At 45.7% G+C, this 24922-nt stretch overlaps 3 protein-coding genes and 2 pseudogenes across 7 annotated transcripts; 3 read left to right on the plus strand and 2 right to left on the minus strand.

Moving 5' to 3' along the window:
* Window positions 1-240: 240 nt before the first annotated feature.
* On the minus strand, window positions 241-3899 carry LOC146694750 (olfactory receptor 11A1-like). 3 transcript variants are annotated; one of them, XM_085431053.1, is made up of 2 exons: window positions 3285-3899; window positions 241-581 (listed from the first exon to the last, which is right to left on the minus strand). In XM_085431053.1, exons 1-2 carry the CDS (start codon window positions 3883-3885, stop codon window positions 241-243), a joined length of 942 nt encoding a protein of 313 aa, XP_085287179.1. In that variant the 5' UTR covers window positions 3886-3899. The 3 variants fall into 3 exon arrangements, with proteins under 3 accessions (XP_085287179.1, XP_085287180.1, XP_085287178.1); XM_085431054.1 differs by having other exon boundaries at window positions 241-522; window positions 3226-3899; XM_085431052.1 differs by having other exon boundaries at window positions 241-391; window positions 3095-3899.
* LOC146694751 (uncharacterized) lies at window positions 1489-2971 on the plus strand (the record flags this gene model as incomplete). The annotated part of the gene is made up of 1 exon (XM_085429695.1): window positions 1489-2971. A coding segment is annotated over one exon (876 nt), but the record flags the coding sequence as incomplete, so codon positions are not given.
* A 2737-nt stretch (window positions 3900-6636) lies between the features above and the next one.
* Window positions 6637-10296, minus strand: LOC146694752 (olfactory receptor 11A1-like). Of its 3 annotated transcripts, none has more exons than XM_085431050.1 (2): window positions 9682-10296; window positions 6637-6977 (listed from the first exon to the last, which is right to left on the minus strand). In XM_085431050.1, exons 1-2 carry the CDS (start codon window positions 10280-10282, stop codon window positions 6637-6639), a joined length of 942 nt encoding a protein of 313 aa, XP_085287176.1. In that variant the 5' UTR covers window positions 10283-10296. The 3 variants fall into 3 exon arrangements, with proteins under 3 accessions (XP_085287176.1, XP_085287177.1, XP_085287175.1); XM_085431051.1 differs by having other exon boundaries at window positions 6637-6918; window positions 9623-10296; XM_085431049.1 differs by having other exon boundaries at window positions 6637-6787; window positions 9492-10296.
* LOC146694753 (uncharacterized) lies at window positions 7885-9405 on the plus strand (annotated as a pseudogene).
* Window positions 10297-19167: 8871 nt separating the features above from the next.
* On the plus strand, window positions 19168-20038 carry LOC146694754 (olfactory receptor 11A1-like; annotated as a pseudogene).
* Window positions 20039-24922: the final 4884 nt, after the last annotated feature.

A 24922-nucleotide genomic window follows, 5' to 3' on the forward strand; every position in this document is an offset into this window, starting at 1 on the left:
TGTACAGTTATTTTATTTTTAACTTAAATTTTTGAGAAAAATGAGAAAAAGAGAATAAACAAAGCAAAAATGAAAGTATTTGAAACATAGTTTTACGTTCTAAAATTATTTTATAGGCTAACAGTAAACGGTTTTCAAACACAGAGCATGAGCATATACAGAAGACAGAAGGAGCCTGGATCCTCTCCACATTTCCTCTCTGCTGTTGCACTGACTGGTCCAAGTTCTAACATCAAGCATTTAGACTTTACTTAAGATTAGACCTTTATATATGATCCGGATTTTGGTCAGACTCAGTCCATAAAGTAAAGGATTACAGAGCGGTGGGCATATGAGCCAATATAATGATAAAAAAATACGCACCATATTTGGGACATGTTTCATGTTAAGTCTGCTTTGTGCAATTTCAAAAAAGGCACTGCATGAATAGTTGAGCAGAGAAGCGAGGTGAGGCGTGCAGGTGCTGATGGCTTTCTGTCGGGTCTGTTTGGATCCAGAAAAACAGACTTTCAGGATCCTCATGTAGGTGTAGAGAATCAGAGAGACAGCCGATATTGTGGTGAGAGAAGTGGAAATAAGTCTGGCTGGCAGCCAGTATCAGCAGCTCCGACCTGAACAAATCCTTCTTTTTCTCTTTAATATATGTTTCTTTGTTGTTTGTGTTTATTGTTTTTGTTTTTCTATTGTGGACTGCTGTCCCCCACAATGGAGCTCAGAATTCTATGGACAATGGTGTTCGTTATTACATTTTTTACAGCGTCTTTGTCCGGAGAGCGCGTGGAGGTCCGACCTCCCATTGTTTACAGCAGCTGTTAGCCCTCGGAGCCTCCGCTGCCCTGCCTACCGCCGAGCAAGCTAACATCCCCCGTGAGGTGAGGAGGAAAAGACGCGGTACTCGGGCCGGGATCGGGCGTCGCAGTAAAGTTAGGAGGTACCGGCCAGCGATTCCATCTGTTATTATGGGGAATGTGAGATCTCTCCCCAATAAAGTAGATGAACTGGCAGCCCTTACCCGACATCAGAGGAGCTACAGGGAGTGCAGCCTGATGTGCTTCACAGAGTCGTGGCTAACTGCGCTAACTCCGGACTCACACGTAAACATGGATGGTTTTCATCTGATCCAGGCCGACAGAACAACGGAGAGTGGTAAGAAGAGAGGAGGGGGTCTGGCTGTGTTTGTGAACGATAGATGGTGTAACTCTGGTCATTTATCTATCAAAGAGACGCTATGCTGTAAGGACATTGAGCTGCTAGCGGTTAGCATGAGACCGTACCGCGAGAGTTTTCATAGCTAATAGCTGTGTATGTCCCACCCTCTGCTAACGCTGCAGCAGCCTGTGAGGTCCTGCACACTGTAACCAGCAGACTCCAAACACAGCACCCTCAGGCCCTTTTCCTGATCTCTGGGGACTTTAATCACATCTCCCTGTCCTCCACTCTCCCCACCTTCACCCAGTATGTTACCTGCCACACCAGAGACAATAAAACATTGCCAACACCAAGGAGGCATACAGCTCATCACCTCTCCCTCCCCTGGGGGGCTCAGATCACAATCTGGTTCATCTCCAGCCTGTGTATAAACCTCTAGTACACAGGGAACCAGTAGTGAAACGCACAGTAAGGAAATGGTCGGCAGAGACTGAAGAGGCCCTGAGGGACTGTTTCCGCTCTACTGTGTGGGACAACCTCTGCAGCCCCCTGGAGGATGACCTCAGCAGCATCACAGACTGCATTACAGATTACATGAACTTCTGCGTGGACAACACCGTACCCATCAAAAAGGTACGGTGTTTTTCTAACAACAAGCCATGGATAATCCTGAAATTAAGGCTCTCCTCAAGGAGAATAAGAGTCTTTAGATCTGGAGACAAACAGGAGCTGAGAGTTGTTCAGAAGAAGCTGAAATGGAAGATAAGGCAAGGAAAGGAAAACTACAGGAGGAAGATGGAAGAGCAGCTGCAACAGGACAACATCAGAGGGCTTTGGAACAGCCTGAAGACAATCTCAGGACAAAAACCAACCCCCCAGGCTGCAGGAGACTTGGGGTGGGTGAATGACCTAAATAAATATTTTAAAAGGTTTGATCAAACACCCACCCCTCCCACAGCATCGTCCCCCCCTGCTGCAATCTCCTTCATCTTCAGGGACGTCCTGTCCTTCATCTCAGGACTTCACACCTCCCAGCTCCCAGTCATTACACCCACCCCCGGCTTCTGTGGACTCCAACATACACACCACTCCCCCAAAATCCACTCTTACTATCTCAGCACTTCAAGCGAGGAACGAGCTTCGCAAGATCAAGGTGAGGAAGGCTGCAGGTCCAGATGGCGTCAGCTCCAGGCTCCTGAGGTGCTGCGCAGATGAACTGTGTGGCATCCTAGGTTATCCCTTCAACCTGAGCCTGTCACTGGGGAAAGTACCACAGCTGTGGAAGACCTCCTGTGTGGTACCGGTACCAAAGACCTCCCATCCCAAGGACCTCAGCAGCACTGTACTGCCCTATATTGCATCTTAATTTGTTTTTATATAATTGCGTGAAATGAGTCTTGAGTTGAATGTTTTTTAATAGGCAAAAAATACTTAAATAAGAAAATGGCGAATTACATTTTTGTCTTCTTTTTTTTTCTGCTGATCTGAAAATTGATCCGATCAGTGACGAAAAAAACGTGATCCAATCCAAACTATGAGACTTTTGATCCTTTGCACCACTAAACATCACTCACTGTAACAGTTCAAAATGAAACAGATTACCAGAGTTACTGTACCACATATTAAAACCCTTATTTGTAGCGCACCTGCAGAATTTTGCCTGTTTTTGTTTTGTTTCATTTTTTAACTATGAAGACATCAAAGGTTTTACTGTGTTCAGTTCATGAAATCTGTTCATACATCAAGATTTGCTGCAGTTAGTTTTACTATTAGCACGGATATAATAACAGGGTGTTACATGTCAGCACAGAGTAGTTTTTTGCAGGTGAGAGAGATTTTGGACAGGGTCAGTCCATACATTAAAGGGTTGAATACAGGTTGACATGTTAGAAAGTATAATGATAGAAATATCCTCAGCATGCTGGTTACACTGTTCATGTTAAACCTGCTCTGCAGAATTTCAAAAAAGCAGCCGAAAGAGAAGTTGAGCAGAGAAGCGAGGTGAGGCGTGCAGGTGCTGACGGCTTTCTGTCGGGTCTGTTTGGATCCAGAAAAACAGATTTTAAGGATCCTCATGTAGGTGTAGAGAATCAGAGATACAGGGCATAGGATAACGAGAGGAGTGGAAATGAGTCCATAGATGTTATTGACTGTGGTGTCAGAACAGGCCAGTTTAACAATGGAGTAGTTGTCACAGTACACTTTGTTAATGATGTTCCCACACAGCTGCAGAGGAGCACTCAGAGAAATCAAAACAGTGATTACAAGAAATGAGGAAAACCACGTTAGAACAATGAGCATGGATACCTTGCATGGACTCATACGTGTGTGATATTGAAGAGGAAAACATATTGCAAGATATCTGTCATAAGACATGACGGCTAAGTTAGCAAGCTCTGCAGTTCCATATGTGTGCACACAGAAGATCTGCAGGAAGCAGAGAGGAGCAGAAACAGTGTGAACATCAGAGAGGATCTGAAGCAGGAGGAATGGAAACAGCCCTGTGCTACCATACAGCTCATTCACAAACAGGCTGCACAGAAACATGTACATAGGTTCATGTAAGCTTCTGTTCACACAGATAACCACAATCAGCAGGACATTGGCAGTAATGATTAAAAAATATAAAGACATAACGATCACAAAAAATAAATATTTCAAATGCCCGCTGTCAAAATAGGCACTGAACACCAAGAATGAACTCTGAGATGAGTTTACCGTCATCCTCCTCTCCATTCAAAAAACAAAGGTAATACTGTTTGCAGGATCCATATTATTTATCATCACATCATATAACCACAGGTTTTCAAAACAGTGAAACTCCAACAAAGCAACAGACATGAAACAGTTGGGGAAGAATTTCACTGATGATAATCCATCATGGTAAATGTCCAGCGCTTACCATTCAACAGAGTGCTTAGGCAACGTGGGTTATGACATTGTACTCAGACCCCTGAATCACTCCCCACTGAGCTAAAGTTCTGCTTCTGCTTCTTCACAAACTCTGTTCTGAAAACACGCCCACTGTGGCACACTGACCTCATGACTGAAAGAATGCCCCAAGGGTCAGAAAAAAAATCCTTCATGAAAACACAGGTGGAAAAATTATCAGGTCGCCCAATCTTTTAAGCTATGAGTGCTCAATTCACCTCCTCAGAGACTTCATATGATCACAAGAAATCAATGTGTAAACTACAATTCAATAAATAATTAGATCAAACACATGTGAGACTAGGAAAAGTCAAACAATCAGCTGTACTCATTTATGAAGGAACAAAAATGAATTCACACAAGTCACTGAAGGTGTTTACATCACGACATTTGAATATTTATTGTATAGACTTTATTCGAAATGGCGCCATGAAAGGGAGCCGGAGATCGACAGACGGATTGGGGCTGCAGCTGCAGTAATGTGGATGCTGCACCGGTCCATCGTGGTGAAGAGGGAGCTGAGTGTAAAAGCGAAGCTCTCAATTTACCGGTCGATCTACGTCCCTACCCTCACCTATGGCCACGAGCTGTGGGTAGTGACCGAAAGAACGAGATTGCGGATACAAGCGGCAGAAATGAGCTTCCTCTGAAGGGTGGCTGGCCTCTCCCTTAGAGATAGGGTGAGAAGGTCGGCCATCCGGGAGGGGCTCAGAGTAGAGCAGCTGCTGCTCCACATCGAAAGGAGCCAGCTGAGGTGGTTCGGGCATCTGACAAGGATGGCCCCTGGGCGCCTCCTGGGTGAGGTGTTCCAGGCATGTCCCACCGGGAGGAGGCCCCGGGGCAGACCCAGGACACGCTGGAGAGATTATATCTCTCGGCTGGCCTGGGAACGCCTTGGTGTTCCCCCGGATAAGCTGGAGGAGGTGGCTGGGGAGAGAGAGGTCTGGGCCTCTTTGCTTAGGCTGCTGTCCCCGCGACCCGGCCTCGGATAAAGCGGATGAAGATGGATGGCGCCGTGAAAGAAAACTTGCCTTTACATTTGGTCTCAACACGCCATTTAACTAGTCACCTGACCTCTCCGCTGATTCTGTTTCACTATAACTTCAGTGTTTTGAATGAAGTTGTGCAAAACACTCAGAAGACATTAGAGCATCTCAAAGGAATCATTTTTACCATTTGTGATATCAGGATCATCTTCAAGCATTGGATGGTGGTGGAAAAGCTAGGAGGCAGGTGCACAGAACTGAGCTTGTCCCTGCTACCTGGCACTGACGAGTGGGTGGAGCTAAAAAGTACGCAGTAGCTTTTTCAATTGGAGCTTTCATTTGCTTCTGCATGAAGAAGACTTTGGATCTGATCTCTGATAACAACGAGACGGCCTACCTGAAGGAGATTAGGAATCTGGAGAACTGGTGCCAGAGGAACAACCTCCTTCTAAACGTCAGTAAGACAAAGGAGCTGATAGTGGACTTCAGCACTAAGCAGGAGAGGAACTACCAGACCCCCGTCATCAACGAGTGCCCAGTGGAGAGAGTGGACAGCTTCAAATACCTCGGAGTTCACATCACGCAGGACCTGTCATGGTCCTGTCACATCAACACCGTGGTGAAAAAGGCCCGACAGCGTCTCTACCACCTCAGACGCTTGAGAGACTTCCAACTGCCCTCCAAGGTGCTCAGGAACTTTTACTCGTGCACCATAGAGAGCATCCTGGCGGGAAACATCTTAACCTGGTTCGGGAACAGCACCATGCAGGACAGACGAGCTCTACAGAGGGTTGTGCGGTCAGCTGAGCGCACCATCCGCTCCGAGCTCCCTGACCTGCACTCAATCTACAGCAGGCGGTGCTGGACCAAGGCCAGGAAGATGGTGAAGGACCTCAGCCATCCCAACAACAGACTGTTCTCTCTGCTGAGGTCAGGAAAGCGATTCCGCTCCCTGAAGACCAACACAGAGAGACTGAGGAGGAGCTTCTTCCCGCAGGCGATACGGTCTCTCAATCACACCACCACACAGTACTGACCCACACATATGGTTCTTACACACACACTGGACTTTCTGGACATTTATTTACACTTGTGGCCACTGCACAACTACACTGTGTGGTCATCTAATCGAATCACTTTATCACAAGTTACTTAAATAAATCACTTTAAGCATATTTGCACTGCACAAGACACTTACACATGTGGATTGCACAACCCTGGACATTATATTTCTTCATTAGCATTTAGTATTTGTACAGCTGCTGTTACTGTTCTATATTTCCTCATATATTCTTATATATGTTCTATATTGTGTATTTGTGTATTTTGTTGTACAGTTATTTTATTTTTAACTTAAATTTTTGAGAAAAATGAGAAAAAGAGAATAAACAAAGCAAAAATGAAAGTATTTGAAACATAGTTTTACGTTCTAAAATTATTTTATAGGCTAACAGTAAACTGTTTTCAAACACAGAGCATGAGCATATACAGAAGACAGAAGGAGCCTGGATCCTCTCCACATTTCCTCTCTGCTGTTGCACTGACTGGTCCAAGTTCTAACATCAAGCATTTAGACTTTACTTAAGATTAGACCTTTATATATGATCCGGATTTTGGTCAGACTCAGTCCATAAAGTAAAGGATTACAGAGCGGTGGGCATATGAGCCAATATAATGATAAAAAAATACGCACCATATTTGGGACATGTTTCATGTTAAGTCTGCTTTGTGCAATTTCAAAAAAGGCACTGCATGAATAGTTGAGCAGAGAAGCGAGGTGAGGCGTGCAGGTGCTGATGGCTTTCTGTCGGGTCTGTTTGGATCCAGAAAAACAGACTTTCAGGATCCTCATGTAGGTGTAGAGAATCAGAGAGACAGCCGATATTGTGGTGAGAGAAGTGGAAATAAGTCTGGCTGGCAGCCAGTATCAGCAGCTCCGACCTGAACAAATCCTTCTTTTTCTCTTTAATATATGTTTCTTTGTTGTTTGTGTTTATTGTTTTTGTTTTTCTATTGTGGACTGCTGTCCCCCACAATGGAGCTCAGAATTCTATGGACAATGGTGTTCGTTATTACATTTTTTACAGCGTCTTTGTCCGGAGAGCGCGTGGAGGTCCGACCTCCCATTGTTTACAGCAGCTGTTAGCCCTCGGAGCCTCCGCTGCCCTGCCTACCGCCGAGCAAGCTAACATCCCCCGTGAGGTGAGGAGGAAAAGACGCGGTACTCGGGCCGGGATCGGGCGTCGCAGTAAAGTTAGGAGGTACCGGCCAGCGATTCCATCTGTTATTATGGGGAATGTGAGATCTCTCCCCAATAAAGTAGATGAACTGGCAGCCCTTACCCGACATCAGAGGAGCTACAGGGAGTGCAGCCTGATGTGCTTCACAGAGTCGTGGCTAACTGCGCTAACTCCGGACTCACACGTAAACATGGATGGTTTTCATCTGATCCAGGCCGACAGAACAACGGAGAGTGGTAAGAAGAGAGGAGGGGGTCTGGCTGTGTTTGTGAACGATAGATGGTGTAACTCTGGTCATTTATCTATCAAAGAGACGCTATGCTGTAAGGACATTGAGCTGCTAGCGGTTAGCATGAGACCGTACCGCGAGAGTTTTCATAGCTAATAGCTGTGTATGTCCCACCCTCTGCTAACGCTGCAGCAGCCTGTGAGGTCCTGCACACTGTAACCAGCAGACTCCAAACACAGCACCCTCAGGCCCTTTTCCTGATCTCTGGGGACTTTAATCACATCTCCCTGTCCTCCACTCTCCCCACCTTCACCCAGTATGTTACCTGCCACACCAGAGACAATAAAACATTGCCAACACCAAGGAGGCATACAGCTCATCACCTCTCCCTCCCCTGGGGGGCTCAGATCACAATCTGGTTCATCTCCAGCCTGTGTATAAACCTCTAGTACACAGGGAACCAGTAGTGAAACGCACAGTAAGGAAATGGTCGGCAGAGACTGAAGAGGCCCTGAGGGACTGTTTCCGCTCTACTATGTGGGACAACCTCTGCAGCCCCCTGGAGGATGACCTCAGCAGCATCACAGACTGCATTACAGATTACATGAACTTCTGTGTGGACAACACCGTACCCATCAAAAAGGTACGGTGTTTTTCTAACAACAAGCCATGGATAAATCCTGAAATTAAGGCTCTCCTCAAGGAGAATAAGAGTCTTTAGATCTGGAGACAAACAGGAGCTGAGAGTTGTTCAGAAGAAGCTGAAATGGAAGATAAGGCAAGGAAAGGAAAACTACAGGAGGAAGATGGAAGAGCAGCTGCAACAGGACAACATCAGAGGGCTTTGGAACAGCCTGAAGACAATCTCAGGACAAAAACCAACCCCCCAGGCTGCAGGAGACTTGGGGTGGGTGAATGACCTAAATAAATATTTTAAAAGGTTTGATCAAACACCCACCCCTCCCACAGCATCGTCCCCCCCTGCTGCAATCTCCTTCATCTTCAGGGACGTCCTGTCCTTCATCTCAGGACTTCACACCTCCCAGCTCCCAGTCATTACACCCACCCCAGGCTTCTGTGGACTCCAACATACACACCACTCCCCCAAAATCCACTCTTACTATCTCAGCACTTCAAGCGAGGAACGAGCTTCGCAAGATCAAGGTGAGGAAGGCTGCAGGTCCAGATGGCGTCAGCTCCAGGCTCCTGAGGTGCTGCGCAGATGAACTGTGTGGCATCCTAGGTTATCCCTTCAACCTGAGCCTGTCACTGGGGAAAGTACCACAGCTGTGGAAGACCTCCTGTGTGGTACCGGTACCAAAGACCTCCCATCCCAAGGACCTCAGCAGCACTGTACTGCCCTATATTGCATCTTAATTTGTTTTTATATAATTGCGTGAAATGAGTCTTGAGTTGAATGTTTTTTAATAGGCAAAAAATACTTAAATAAGAAAATGGCGAATTACATTTTTGTCTTCTTTTTTTTTCTGCTGATCTGAAAATTGATCCGATCAGTGACGAAAAAAACGTGATCCAATCCAAACTATGAGACTTTTGATCCTTTGCACCACTAAACATCACTCACTGTAACAGTTCAAAATGAAACAGATTACCAGAGTTACTGTACCACATATTAAAACCCTTATTTGTAGCGCACCTGCAGAATTTTGCCTGTTTTTGTTTTGTTTCATTTTTTAACTATGAAGACATCAAAGGTTTTACTGTGTTCAGTTCATGAAATCTGTTCATACATCAAGATTTGCTGCAGTTAGTTTTACTATTAGCACGGATATAATAACAGGGTGTTACATGTCAGCACAGAGTAGTTTTTTGCAGGTGAGAGAGATTTTGGACAGGGTCAGTCCATACATTAAAGGGTTGAATACAGGTTGACATGTTAGAAAGTATAATGATAAAAATATCCTCAGCATGCTGGTTACACTGTTCATGTTAAACCTGCTCTGCAGAATTTCAAAAAAGCAGCCGAAAGAGAAGTTGAGCAGAGAAGCGAGGTGAGGCGTGCAGGTGCTGACGGCTTTCTGTCGGGTCTGTTTGGATCCAGAAAAACAGATTTTAAGGATCCTCATGTAGGTGTAGAGAATCAGAGATACAGGGCATAGGATAACGAGAGGAGTGGAAATGAGTCCATAGATGTTATTGACTGTGGTGTCAGAACAGGCCAGTTTAACAACAGAATAGTTGTCACAGTACACTTTGTTAATGATGTTCCCACACAGCTGCAGAGGAGCACTCAGAGAAATCAAAACAGTGATTACAAGAAATGAGGAAAACCACGTTAGAACAATGAGCATGGATACCTTGCATGGACTCATACGTGTGTGATATTGAAGAGGAAAACATATTGCAAGATATCTGTCATAAGACATGACGGCTAAGTTAGCAAGCTCTGCAGTTCCATATGTGTGCACACAGAAGATCTGCAGGAAGCAGAGAGGAGCAGAAACAGTGTGAACATCAGAGAGGATCTGAAGCAGGAGGAATGGAAACAGCCCTGTGCTACCATACAGCTCATTCACAAACAGGCTGCACAGAAACATGTACATAGGTTCATGTAAGCTTCTGTTCACACAGATAACCACAATCAGCAGGACATTGGCAGTAATGATTAAAAAATATAAAGACATAACGATCACAAAAAATAAATATTTCAAATGCCCGCTGTCAAAATAGGCACTGAACACCAAGAATGAACTCTGAGATGAGTTTACCGTCATCCTCCTCTCCATTCAAAAAACAAAGGTAATACTGTTTGCAGGATCCATATTATTTATCATCACATCATATAACCACAGGTTTTCAAAACAGTGAAACTCCAACAAAGCAACAGACATGAAACAGTTGGGGAAGAATTTCACTGATGATAATCCATCATGGTAAATGTCCAGCGCTTACCATTCAACAGAGTGCTTAGGCAACGTGGGTTATGACATTGTACTCAGACCCCTGAATCACTCCCCACTGAGCTAAAGTTCTGCTTCTGCTTCTTCACAAACTCTGTTCTGAAAACACGCCCACTGTGGCACACTGACCTCATGACTGAAAGAATGCCCCAAGGGTCAGAAAAAAAATCCTTCATGAAAACACAGGTGGAAAAATTATCAGGTCGCCCAATCTTTTAAGCTATGAGTGCTCAATTCACCTCCTCAGAGACTTCATATGATCACAAGAAATCAATGTGTAAACTACAATTCAATAAATAATTAGATCAAACACATGTGAGACTAGGAAAAGTCAAACAATCAGCTGTACTCATTTATGAAGGAACAAAAATGAATTCACACAAGTCACTGAAGGTGTTTACATCACGACATTTGAATATTTATTGTATAGACTTTATTCGAAATGGCGCCATGAAAGGGAGCCGGAGATCGACAGACGGATTGGGGCTGCAGCTGCAGTAATGTGGATGCTGCACCGGTCCATCGTGGTGAAGAGGGAGCTGAGTGTAAAAGCGAAGCTCTCAATTTACCGGTCGATCTACGTCCCTACCCTCACCTATGGCCACGAGCTGTGGGTAGTGACCGAAAGAACGAGATCGCGGATACAAGCGGCAGAAATGAGCTTCCTCTGAAGGGTGGCTGGCCTCTCCCTTAGAGATAGGGTGAGAAGGTCGGCCATCCGGGAGGGGCTCAGAGTAGAGCAGCTGCTGCTCCACATCGAAAGGAGCCAGCTGAGGTGGTTCGGGCATCTGACAAGGATGCCCCCTGGGCGCCTCCTGGGTGAGGTGTTCCAGGCATGTCCCACCGGGAGGAGGCCCCGGGGCAGACCCAGGACACGCTGGAGAGATTATATCTCTCGGCTGGCCTGGGAACGCCTTGGTGTTCCCCCGGATAAGCTGGAGGAGGTGGCTGGGGAGAGAGAGGTCTGGGCCTCTTTGCTTAGGCTGCTGTCCCCGCGACCCGGCCTCGGATAAAGCGGATGAAGATGGATGGCGCCGTGAAAGAAAACTTGCCTTTACATTTGGTCTCAACACGCCATTTAACTAGTCACCTGACCTCTCCGCTGATTCTGTTTCACTATAACTTCAGTGTTTTGAATGAAGTTGTGCAAAACACTCAGAAGACATTAGAGCATCTCAAAGGAATCATTTTTACCATTTGTGATATCAGGATCATCTTCAAGCATTGGATGGTGGTGGAAAAGCTAGGAGGCAGGTGCACAGAACTGAGCTTGTCCCTGCTACCTGGCACTGACGAGTGGGTGGAGCTAAAAAGTACGCAGTAGCTTTTTCAATTGGAGCTTTCATTTGCTTCTGCATGAAGAAGACTTTGGATTAACATTTGGTTAAGTAGGTTAAGAAGCAGTTGAAACCGAGCTACTCTGGAGACCTTACGTAAGCGTGGGTACAGCGTGGCTTCTGGGTCCTGTGTTGGCATCCGTTGGCTTTTCGGCTAACTGGCCCGGCCAGTGGGCCTGTTTCCGAGCAATGTGAGTGGAGCTGTGAGCTTTGCTGGTGGTTGATCTTGCTGAACTTCGTGGAGGTGGTGAGCAGCTGGAGTTACTTCATAAATGGATTTAGCAGAAAGGAGATGACTAGATGGATCAACGAAGCAGACTGGATTGTTGTGCGGCGAGAAAACTGCTCGAAAGTTTCCCTCGATGGTCTGCAGCATTCAGCACTCCCTGAAGCACCGCAATGACATTCATTGTGTTCGATATTCTTGGACTGCCTGAAAGGGATGCGATGAAGCAGAGCTGAGCAAAGCAAATGGAAGGGTGGATGACTGGATATGTAAAGCGCTTTGGGGTCCTTAGGGACTAGAAAAGCGCTATATAAATACAGGCCATTTACCATTTACCAAATAATGTTACTCTTGTGAGATAAGCTGTGTTAAAAACCTTCTCAAAAGGTGTACGTGGGAGAACGAACAGCTTCCTAGGGGGATCATATAGATAAGAACCGGAAGGCACTTGTTTGGAGGCATGGTCTCACTCCTGAAATTCAGATATTTTATCTCCAATTCTGGTTCTCTGGATTCTGATTTATATTCATTATATTATTCCTGCCTCTCTTGTGTTCCCGATTTGTAATTAACTTGATTGTGACTACCTTCATTATTCCTGGAATTCTTAGTCTTCTCTGTTTCTTTTGGATTGTGGGCTTTGCTTGCCTCTGTCTTTAGATTTATTTTTAGGACCTAAACAACCTTAACAAAGGCTCACCTTTAATCACGAACTTGATTAATGAAAACATTCTTTTTTTTTTTCTTTTTTTTTTTGCCTGTCCCATTTGGCTCTTTTGCCATCAGAATTATTGTCTAAAGGCAAAGAAAGATGCCCAACGGATTTACTTTACCAAACTGACCATCCCAGCCTTGCCGTAATGGTCCATTTGATTCACCTTTTATTGTTTATTTTATTTTCACTTACTGAATACGGGACAGACTTGACTGGGGGAAAGAGAAACAGCTGAGAAGAGGGACGGGGGAGAAGGGCAAAAACCAAAAACCAACAGAATGAGCAGAAAAAGAAAAAAAAAGAAAAAAAATGCATATATCAATCACCTGGATCACCTGCTGAGAAAGAAAAAAGAAAACAAGCAGAAGAGAACAAGAGTAATAGAATAAACAACATCACAATGATATATGGGAATATGACAGTAAATACTAAATATTAAACATTATTGTGCAGCACATAAGATCAACAGAACACAGTGTGCTTTGAGGTAGGAGCCAAAAAGGGTGTAGTTTGTGGGTGTGATCACCCGTGTGTACACCTGTGAGCATGGACGCGCTTGTTTTTTGTTTTTTTAAAAGGTTCCTTCATGTAATGATCTGCTAGAGGGTGTGGGGGGGCCACAGCCCCGTCCTCCAGGGTATGAAGCAGGTATGGAGGAGATCAAAACTCCAGACATCCAGAGGCCCCCAGAACACAAGAGACCAAGGAAGACCAACAGAGGGGCAGCCGCGCCACTGTCCCAGAAAGAGCTGAGGAGAGTCCCAGATGAGGGCTCACTCAGCAGCCGCGGAGCAGAAGCCAGGGGGAGTTGCAGTGACGCGCCCATGAGCTCCGCCGGCAGCCAGCTGTGTCTGAGTGACCGAAGTTACCGTGTCTGAGTTACCCGCCAGGGAAAGGGGGCCCAGGCCCATCCAGACCGGGGCCCAGTACAGCAGCGCCTCCCGGCCCCACAGAGCCCGGGACAGTCCACCCGACCCCACCACAGAGAAAACTGCACCCACCCCACCATCCACTCATCTTCCAGACTACATAAGACAATAAACACCCATGCTGAGATCTTCCTCCACCTCTCCTGTATCTCCCCCTCCTGCAGAGGGAGCCCCTGAGGGGAGGAAAGCTCCTGCAAGATGTGACAATCTCCCCCACCAGTTGAAGAGCCCCCCAGGTGGCTCGATGCACCGGCGGCATCCTGCTCCAGGGCTGGGCCCCCATGCACCCACCCGCCCACAACCCCAGCAACACACAAACCAGGACCCAAGGCCCCGATGCCCAGCCAGAGCCCCAGCCCAGAGACGGAGCGCCCCCAGAACCTCACGCCCATCCCGGACCCACCCAGGGGCAGCCAGGCTACCAGGTCAGTAACCCACGTCCGTCAGCACAGACCCTCCCCTAGTCCCGCTGCATGCAGCCGCGAGGAAACAGTCACCTGAGAGCCAACAGAGCCCCTAACCGGACATGACCGCTACCCCGGGTTGAGCCCCGCAAGGAAGATGCCTCCGGGGAACCCCCCGACGCCCTAAGCCTGTCCCTACCCCCACACCAATCACAACAGTGAAGGCGGGACCAAACTATGACCCCCCCACCCCACTCCCACTAGGTGATGGAGCTGATCAAAGGAGCCCAGAGCAATTGATCTGATGTGGTGGCAGAGGCTGTATCAAGACTAATGTAATCTAATAGATAATTTCTATATTGGTTAGAATTAAGATTATTTTTATTTTTCCAGTTCATGAGGACTGTTTTCTTGGCTATGCATAGGGCAGTGAAAACCATATGGGCGATATTCTTTTCTGAAGTGACATTATCTAAGCTGCCCAACAAACACACTAAGGGGGAAGTTGGAATGTTACATTTCAGACACTTTGATAAGTCTTCACATATCTCGCGCCAAAACTTCTGAACTGGTGGACAGAACCAAAGAGCGTGGATATAATTGTCCGGTTAATTGGTTTGGCAGTGTGAGCAGTTGTTGGTAGACGTAAAGCCCATCTTGAACATCCGATGACCTGTATAGTGCACTCTATGTAATATTTTGTATTGAATTAATTGAAGACTGGGATTTCTGATTAGATGAAAAGTTTTTAAGCAAGTCTGAGACCAGAAGTTTAGGTCTAAGTTAACTGATAAATCCGCTTCCCATTTTGCAATAGGAAGTGATATTGATTCATCTGTTTTAGAAAGCATTCTGTATATTTTGGATAGTAATTTGGGGGGTTTAAGAGTAAGAAATTGAACCACACTTGGTGGTGTTTGTAGTTCAACTTGACCCGGTTTAAATTTCTTTTTTACTATGGATTTAATTTGTTGATATTCTAAAAATCTTTTCTTGTTGATCCCATATTGTGTAACTAGTCCGTCAAATGAAATAAATTCTGTTCCTTCTAGTATATGTTCTAAATATTTGATTCCTTTACCACTCCAATCTGAAAAGTTTATCATATTATTGTTTTGTAATATGTCAGGGTTGTTCCAGATAGGTGTACGTTCGCATGGGATTAATGAAGACGCCGTCAATTTTAGAAACTCCCACCATGCTGTCAGAGAAGAGCTGATGTTGATGCTTTTAAAGCATTCATGTCGTTGGATGTTTGAGCTGATAAATGGTAGGTCTGAGATCTCTAGATTATTGCAGAGTGCTTGTTCTACATCTAGCCAAGGTTCATCTAAGAGGGTGTGTTTTAGCCATCCTGAGATAAACTGAAGCCTGTTGGCTAAGAAGTAGTGCTGAAAGTTAGGCAGTTCTAGTCCTCCTTTATCCTTGGTCTTTTGTAGTGTTTTTAAGCTTATACGTGGGGGTTTATTTTTCCAAAGGAATTTGGACATACATGAATCTAGAGATCTGAACCAATCTTGTGGCGGTTTAGTTGGGATCATTGAGAATAAATAATTTATTTTTGGTAAGACCATCATTTTTATAGCGGCAACCCTTCCCATGAGTGATATGGGTAGACATTTCCATCTAGCCAGATCATCTTCTACCTTCTTTAAAAGTGGGATATGGTTTAATTTAGTTAGATCTGCAAGCTTGGGAGAAACATTAATACCTAAATATTTTATATTTCCCGATTGCAGTGGTGTAGAAGAGGAATTATGGAGGGAGCAATTAATCGGTAGGACTGTAGATTTTGACCAGTTAATTGAGTAATCTGATATTCTTGCAAAAGAGTTTATCAATTCAATCACCCCAGAGATATTGGTTTGTGAATTTTGGAGAAAGAGTAACACATCATCCGCATAAAGGCTGATTTTATGTTCCACATTCTTGCATTTTATGCCCTTAATTACTGAATTCTGTCTAATTGCTGCTGCTAGTGGTTCAATAAAAATTGCAAACAGTGAAGGGGAGAGTGGGCATCCCTGCCTGGTGCCCCTCAAGAGACAGAAGCTGGAGGATGTCTGGTCATTTGTTCTAACACAAGCTGTTGGGGGATTATACACTGAACAAAAATATAAACGCAACACTTTTGTTTTTGCTCCCATTCCCCATGGGATGGACGTAGAGACCTAAAATTCATTCCAGATACACAATATAACCATCCCTCCCAAACAGTGGTCACAAATCAGTCCAAATGTGTGGTAGTGGGCACATCTGCTATATTGAGATAATCCATCCCACCTCACAGGTGTGCCACATCAGGATGCTGATCTGACATCATGAGTAGTGCACAGGTGTACCTCAGACTGCCCACAACAAAAGGCCACCCTGGAATGTGCAGTTTTGTCTCACAGCAAAATGCCACAGATGCCACAAGCAATGAGGGAGCTTGCAATTGGCATGCTGACAGCAGGAATGTCAACCAGATCTGTCGCCCGTGCATTGAATGTTCATTTCTCAACCATAAGCCGTCTCCACAGGCGTTTCAGAGAATATGGCAGCACATCCAACCGGCCTCACAACCGCAGACCTCGTGTAACCACACCAGCCCAGGACCTCCACATCCAGCAGGTTCACCTCCAAGATCGTCTGAGACCAGCCACCCAGACAGCTGCTGGAACAATTGGTTTGCACAACCAAACAATTTCTGCACAAACTGTCAGAAACCGTCTGAGGGACGCTCAACTGCATGCCCGTCGTCCTCATCGGTGCCTTGACCTGACTCCAGCTCGTCGCCGTAACAGACTTGTGTGGGCAAATGCTCACATTCGATGGCGTCTGGCACGTTGGAGAGGTGTGCGCTTCACGGATGAATCATGGTTCACATTGTTCAGGGCAGATGGCAGCTGAGAATGTCCCAGTTCTTGCATGGCCAGCATACTCACCGGACATGTCACCCATTGAGCATGTTCGGGATGTGCTTGACCGGCGTATACGACAGCGTGTACCAGTTCCCACGAATATCCAACAACCTCGCACAGCCATTGAAGTGGAGTGGACCAACATTCCACACGCCACAATTGACAATCTGATAGACTCCATGCGACGATGTGTTGCACTGCATGAGGCAAATGGTGGTCACACCAGATACTGACCGGTTCTGGGTCCCCAGACCCCCAATAGCGCAAAAAACTGAGACCTTTTTATTCGGAATAACTTGTATTTTATGTTCCTAACCGAACCTTGGCAGCAGAATATGGAACGTGTTCATTTTAGTGAACTGTGCCCAGCAGACTGTAATTGTCTAACCACACTGCACCTTTCAGTACGTGGAGGTGGGCTGGAAGTTATTGCTAGAAACTCCTTTTTCTGTTGTCTGGTGAAAACCCCCTTCCTTTAACTCTTTTGAAATTCAGATGATGGAGCTCAATAGGACTTATCCCTTCTATGTGATCTTAATCTATAGGCCACCGGGACTAGCCAGGAGTTTCTTAGTGGAGTTTGTGGACTTTCTATCCTCAACCATCAAGCTGGAAAGAATCCTTCTGCTGGGGGATTTTAATTTCCATGTTGCTGACAGTTCATGTCACGCTGCTTCTCATTTTCTTACTCTCTTAGACTAGACTTTGCCCAACACACAGCGGAGGCCATAATTTATCTGAAACCGATGATATAGATATATGTGGCCTCCTTCAACTCGCAGTGTCAAAAAATTCTAGATAAAGTGGCTCCTCTTAAATCAGAAAAGGCAGTAGTGCTTAATCCCTGCCCTGGTTCACAGAAGCTATCCGCAGCTTTAGGCAAATGTGCTGCAAAGCTGATCGCCTGTGGAAAACCACAAAACTTGAGGTTCAGAAGCTCCACTTTCTGGGCATCCACATCTCAGCTGATCTCACCTGGACCCACAACAGCATCGCCCTGGAAAAGAAGACCCAGCGGCAGCTGTACCTCCTCTGTGTCCTGAGGACGAATACCCTGGACCAGAAGCTGCTGCTGGCCTTCTACTGCTCCTCAGTGGAGAGTGCTCTCCTCAGGGGCCACGACTGAGAGCAGGAAGGCTGCACAGAGGGTCATTAACACTGCCAAAAACATCATTGGCTGCCCTCTGACACCCCTGGAGGTCATCACCTGATCCTCCTGTCTCAGGAAAACTAGGTCCATGTTTGCTATTTATTGCTGATGTTTGTAGTATTTATCTATATTTTTTCACTCCTGCACAGTTTGTCATGAACCGAAGTTCCGAGCGCAGGCAGGACCCAGTAGCAGAACACACACACTAGGGTAGGAGCGAATAAAGAAAGTAATTTTTATTGCAACTAAAGGTGTCCCGTGAGGGTAGCCAGAAAAACAACGTATGAAACCAGAAGAAACCGAGGGACCGCACAGGGAACGCCGAGAGCGGGGCTGTGAGAGGCTGTAAAACAAAAAGAGAGACAGATTACTGGGGTGCGGAAAAAAGGCAGCATACGAGGGAAGGTGGAGTGTGCGTCTCACGGTGATAGCCGGGCCGAGTGAACCAGAGGGGGGTGGAGCTCCAAAAGGGGTCGAGACGGCGAAGCTGAATGTGAACCAAATCTCAGGCGGACAGGTGGACAGGCAGGTGGCTCGAAAACAAAAACACGCCAAGTTGTGATCGCTGAGAGGCGACTACGGACTGGCGTGGAGCAGCAGGTAGGGCAGGATTAAATAGTCCACCTGGTGATCGCCTGGGATGGGATGCAGGTGTGGGGTTAGCAGCCACGCTCGTGGGCGTGGACATCCCAGCAGCACCCCGGACGCCGGGCCGCGGACCATGACACAGTTGGCATGGGGCAACCAAGATAATGAAGTACTATTCAATTCTATTCTATTTTATTCTATTCTATTCTAACAAAAGACAAATATACATTTTTCTGAAGGCCCATTTGCGTTTTCGAAACCACTAGTTTAAAATCTCTCCGGTGTGTCCCCTGATGATGACGTCATACTGCTGCAGTGAAAAGGATAAAACAAGAAGTGATTCAGTGCAGTTGGGAGGGACTTACAATCAGGCCGCTGTTGGGTGATTCTCATCCTTAAATGTAGCTCCGTTTGTGCACAGTTTAAGTGATGTATGGTAAAAACAAAAAGAGGATCATGATGAACTCTTCACAGGTTTCATATTTCACACTCACTGCCTACCTCGACAGCGGGGCTTTGAAATATTTATATTTCACAGTTGTTGCATTTTTATATATTGTTATTGTTACTGCCAATGTCCTGCTGATTGTGGTTATCTGTGTGAACAGAAGCTTACATGAACCTATGTACATGTTTCTGTGCAGCCTGTTTGTGAATGAGCTGTATGGTAGCACAGGGCTGTTTCCATTCCTCCTGCTTCAGATCCTCTCTGATGTTCACACTGTTTCTGCTCCTCTCTGCTTCCTGCAGATCTTCTGTGTGTACTCTTATGCAAATTTGCAGCTCAGTAACTTAGCCGTCATGTCTTATGACAGATATCTTGCAATATGTTTTCCTCTTCAATATCACACACGTATGAGTCCATGCAAGGTATCCATGCTCATTGTTCTAACGTGGTTTTCCTCATTTCTTGGAATCACTCTTTTGATTTCTCTGAGTGCTCCTCTGCAGCTGTGTGGGAACATCATTAACAAAGTGTACTGTGACAACTATTCTGTTGTTAAACTGGCCTGTTCTGACACCACAGTCAATAACATCTATGGAATACTTGGTGCTATTTTCATAACCATATCCTCTGTCACTCTGATTCTCTACACCTACATGAGGATCCTCAAAGTCTGTTTTTCTGGATCCAAACAGACGCGACAGAAAGCCGTCAGCACCTGCACGCCTCACCTCGCTTCTCTGCTCAACTTTTCATGTGGTTCCTTCTTCGAAACTGCACAAAGTAGATCCAACATGAAACACGTCCCAAATATGGTGCGTATTTTTTTATCATTATATTGGCTCATATGCCCACCGCTCTGTAATCCTTTACTTTATGGACTGAGTCTGACCAAAATCCGGATCATATATAAAGGTCTAATCTTTGTAAAATGCAGGTGCTTGATGTTGAAACTTAGACAAGGCAGTGCATTAGTAAAGAGGAAATGAGAGTAAGAGGGTTGTGGGCTGCTGGCTCATGCTCAATTTACTGTTGACAGTTTATGAGAATAAAGTCATCTCTTATTATCGCTTTATTTATCATAACTCACTATTAATTTATTGTTTAAATCCTTTGATCATTTGCTCTCATGTCAGCTACCATAAAGACACCTGCTTACAGACTAAATCTGAACAAAACTGAAACAAATGCAAACTTTAACCTGTAATTCTTTGCTAAAATATACATCGGTACTTTAGTCATTAAATATGTGACCTCAGTTTTTAAAAAAATATTTTTTCTTTTCCTGAATTTTCTGAGTTTAAGACTTTGAAGCGTGTCACATCTTGTTTAAGAAATCACTGTGATCATTTCATTTTGCTGCTATCATCAAACACAATGTTTGAATAATTTATTTTTTTATGAATAAAAATTTGTTGTAACTATGTGCCTGAAAACAAAAGCAGAATTACATTTTACTTTCGATTTGTAGCTCAAATGCAATTATATTTAAAGCAGTGTCATTGGTAGGCAGCTACTAGGCCAAATGATTTAAGTTTTATTCAGTCATCACAAATTACACATATTGCTCTTTAGTTTGAAGCCTAATCTTGAAAGTAGAGATAGTGTCTGTCTCCTGAATCCAAACTGAAGCTGGTTCCACAGAAGAGGGGCCTGAAAAACTTAAAATGGCGCCGGTGAGGTCGGCTGCCGTGCTGGATGCTCTGCCCTAACTTCTCCACTTTTTGCAGTTTTTCGTCACTTTTTGCTATATCTGCGATAATCTTGCATGGGCATCATGCAAAACACACGAATCCGCTACAGTAGAGACACTTTGGTTTCTATTGGTCTGCAGTACACGAACATTTCACCATGTTTAACTCCGGACCCAAACTGGCCAAAGGAGATCCTGAGAGAGAACAAAGGACGCGACCCTAAGCGACGGCCTCGAGGTAAAAGAGCCGGCATCAGGAACAGGCTACGGGCTCGCGCACACCGCGCACCCATGCCCAGTATCCTGCTAGCCAATGTTCAATCCATCGAGAACAAGCTTGATGACCTCAGAGCCAGAATCAAGTTCCAGAGAGACATTCGGGACTGCAACCTCCTCTGCTTCACCGAGACTTGGCTGAACCCAGCGATACCAGACCACGGCGTGCAGCCGACGGGGTTCTTTTCGGTTTACCGCATGGACAGGACAATGGAGTCGGGGAAGAAAAGAGGTGGTGGAGTGTGTTTGATGGTGAACAACAGATGGTGCGACAGCACAAACATCTCCCCACTCACACGCTCTTGCTCGCCCAATCTGGAGCTTTTGATCGTTAAGTGTCGCCCTTTCTATCTCCCTCGGGAATTCACTGCGGTCATTGCCTGCACTGTTTACATTCCGCCTCACGCGGACTCGGACACTGCCTTATGTGAGCTACATGAGGCTCTCACACATCAACAAACACTTCACCGAGATGCCGCACTCATTGTTATGGGAGATTTTAACAGAGTGAATCTCAAACGGACATTTCACAACCTTCACCAGCACATCAACTGCCCCACCCGGGGCACGAGGACATTAGACCACTGCTACACCCCGTTCAAGAACTGTTACAAGGCTCAGCCCCTGCCGGCATTTGGAAAATCAGACCATGCCGCCATCTTCCTCATGCCTGCTTACAAACAAAGGCTAAAGCAGCAACCGCCAATCAGGAGGGAGGTCGCTCGCTGGACGGACCAATCGGTGGCCGCGCTGCAGGACGCACTGGATGACGCAGACTGGGACATGTTTCGGCGCAGCTCTGATGACATCAACATGTTTGCGGAAGCGGTTGTGGGATTTATCGGGAAACTAGCGGACGACACAGCAGAAAGAACTATCATCCGAACGTTTCCCAACCAGAAGCCGTGGGTGGATAAAAACATCCGCGACGCTCTGAGATCACGCACCGCTGCCTACAATGAAGGGCTTGTCTCCGGTAATATGGACCTATACAAGGCTGCGTCCTACAACGTGCGCAGCGCGGTCCGAAAGGCAAAGCGGAGCTACGGGGAAAAACTAGAGTCACAGCTACGACAGTGCGACTCTAGGAGCCTGTGGAAAGGACTGCGGACTATAACGGACTATAAACGACCAGCTTCTTCAATGATGAATGCCGATGCTTCACTGGCTGATGAGCTGAACACGTTTTATGCTCGCTTCGACGCCGCAGCAATTAAAACAACAAACGGCTGCGCGCGCTCGGAGTGCACCAGTGAAGAAAATGCATTCGTCATCACAGAGCATGCCGTGAGGAACACCTTCAGGAGGGTGAACACCAGGAAGGCAGCAGGACCAGATGCAATCCCTGGCCGGGTCCTTAGAGCCTGCGCTGATCAACTAGCACCGGTGTTCACGGAGATCTTCAACCTCTCCCTGGCCCAAGCTGTGGTTCCCACGTGCTTCAAACGGTCCATTATTGTCCCTGTTCCAAAGAAACAACAGCCCGCTTGCCACAATGACTACCGTCCAGTAGCACTGACTTCAATTGTGATGAAGTGTTTTGAAAGACTGATGAGAGATCACATCACTTCTTCACTTCCTCCCACCATCGACTCACTTCAGTTTGCTTACCGGACTAATCGTTCCACAGACGATGCCATATCTCACCTGCTCCACACATCCCTGAGTCACCTGGACACTGGCAGAGGGAATTATGTTAGGATGCTGTTCGTGGACTACAGTTCAGCATTCAACACAATAATTCCCTCTAAGCTTTTCACCAAGTTGACGGATCTAGGACTCAGCTCATCACTGTGTCAGTGGATCCTCAACTTCCTCACAGACAGACCCCAATCAGTGAGGGTAGGAAAACAAGTCTCCCCCTCCATCTCACTCAGCACTGGAGTGCCTCAGGGCTGTGTTTTAAGCCCCCTGCTGTACTCACTGTACACTTATGACTGTGTAGCCACATCCGACACCACCTCCATTGTCAAGTTTGCTGACGACACTGCTGTTGTGGGCCTGATCTCCGACAACATCGAGACGGCCTACCTGGAGGAGATTAGGAACCTGGAGACCTGGTGCCAGGAGAATAACCTCCTCCTAAACATCAGCAAGACTAAGGAGCTGATCGTGGACTTCACTACAAAGCAGGCGAGGAATTACAAACCCCTCATCATCAGTGGCACGCCAGTGGAGAGAGTGGACAGTTTCCGATACCTGGGTGTCCACATCACTCAGGACCTGTCATGGTCCTGTCACATCAACACCCTGGTTAAGAAAGCCCGTCAGCGTCTGTTCTTCCTCAGAAGACTTAGAGACTTCCATCTGCCACTGAAGGTGCTCAAGAACTTCTACTCCTGCACCATCGAGAGCGTCCTGACGTCAAACATCTGCACCTGGTTTGGGAACAGCACCAAGCAGGACAGACGAGATCTGCAAAGGGTGGTGCGCTCGGCAGAACGCATCATTCAATCAGAGCTCCCTGACCTGCTGTCCATCTACACCAAGCGGTGCAAGTCCAAAGCTAGGAAGATTATGATGGACCTCTCCCATCCCAACAATGGACTCTTCTCACTGTTGAGGTCTGGGAAGCGCTTCCGCTCCCTTAAAGCCAAAACAGAGAGAATGAGGAGGAGCTTCTTCCCCCAGGCTATTCGGGCCCTGAACCAGGTGTAGGACTGGACTCTCACACACGTCACCACACGCACCACCACACATTTCCTATAATTCTATAATTCCTATAATTTATAATCCTTATCTTTATAATCTCTTCTGCTATTTGCACATTCTTTACTGTAAATTCCTAAGTTAATTTGTAAATTTTGTAGTAAATTGTAAATATTGTAAAACTTTCTTCTGTCATTTAATGGTCGGGCATTGTACAGCTACAAGCATTTCACCCCCATGTCATACTGTGTATGGCTGTGTGTGTGTGACAAATAAAATTTGAATTTGAAATTTGAATTTGAAAACTGAAGGCTCTGCCTCCCATTCTACTTTTAAATACTCTAGGAACAATTCTCACTGTTAAAGGCCTTAAAGGTGTTTGGGTGACAATCATTCCACCCCAGAAAAACAACAGCTCAAAGAATCATTAAACACTCGTGCCAGTGTGTGGCACTGATAGGAAAGAGGCCAAAAGTGCTGCAGAGATGGATTTGCTGCAGCAGTATCTGATTTCTGAGAGCTTGTGGGAAATTTGCAATAATTTTTTAAAATTCAACTAATAAACTCACAACATAGAAAAGCATCAACAATTTTTTGTTTTCTCTTATCTTTTTATTTTAATTAATAATTTTTATGGAACATAAATGTATTCTTGTTGAAAGGCCATTTTTACAGTTCAAAGTTAATTACTGATTTTTAACTTTCTTCAGGTTTGATCTTTGGCATTGTTATGATCCAATGTTGTCAGTGTTTGTTTTATGTGTGGTTCCTCCCACCAGACGATGGCTGTGGGTCTTTTTCCCCTTTTCTTTCTTAGGGGGTGGACACCTGGGCGTGCCTGCTGAGTAGTTGGGTGGAGTCTCTTCCTGTCCTGGGACTGGATAATTGGTTGATCACCTCCAGTATTTAACATTCCCTGATCTGTAAACGTGTATTCATAGCCTAAAAACTCTTCACCTACTAAGAACTGTTATATTTCCGTCATATATATAACTCGAAAAGCTCTTGATAAACATGTGAAGCACTAATAAGCTAACAGTGTTTTTAATGTTAGAAGTGGTTACACATCACAGTGTGTTCAGTTACATCTCTGAGAGCAACGATGTTGCATTACAAACTAAAAATGTACAAAGAATTTAGTTTCCTTTTTT

Source organism: Copadichromis virginalis, linkage group LG14 (genome assembly GCF_057382275.1).
Source record: "Copadichromis virginalis isolate Kocher_CV1m ecotype Utaka linkage group LG14, C_Virginalis_male_GT1.1, whole genome shotgun sequence".
In the NCBI taxonomy this organism is placed as follows: Eukaryota; Metazoa; Chordata; class Actinopteri; order Cichliformes; family Cichlidae; genus Copadichromis; species Copadichromis virginalis.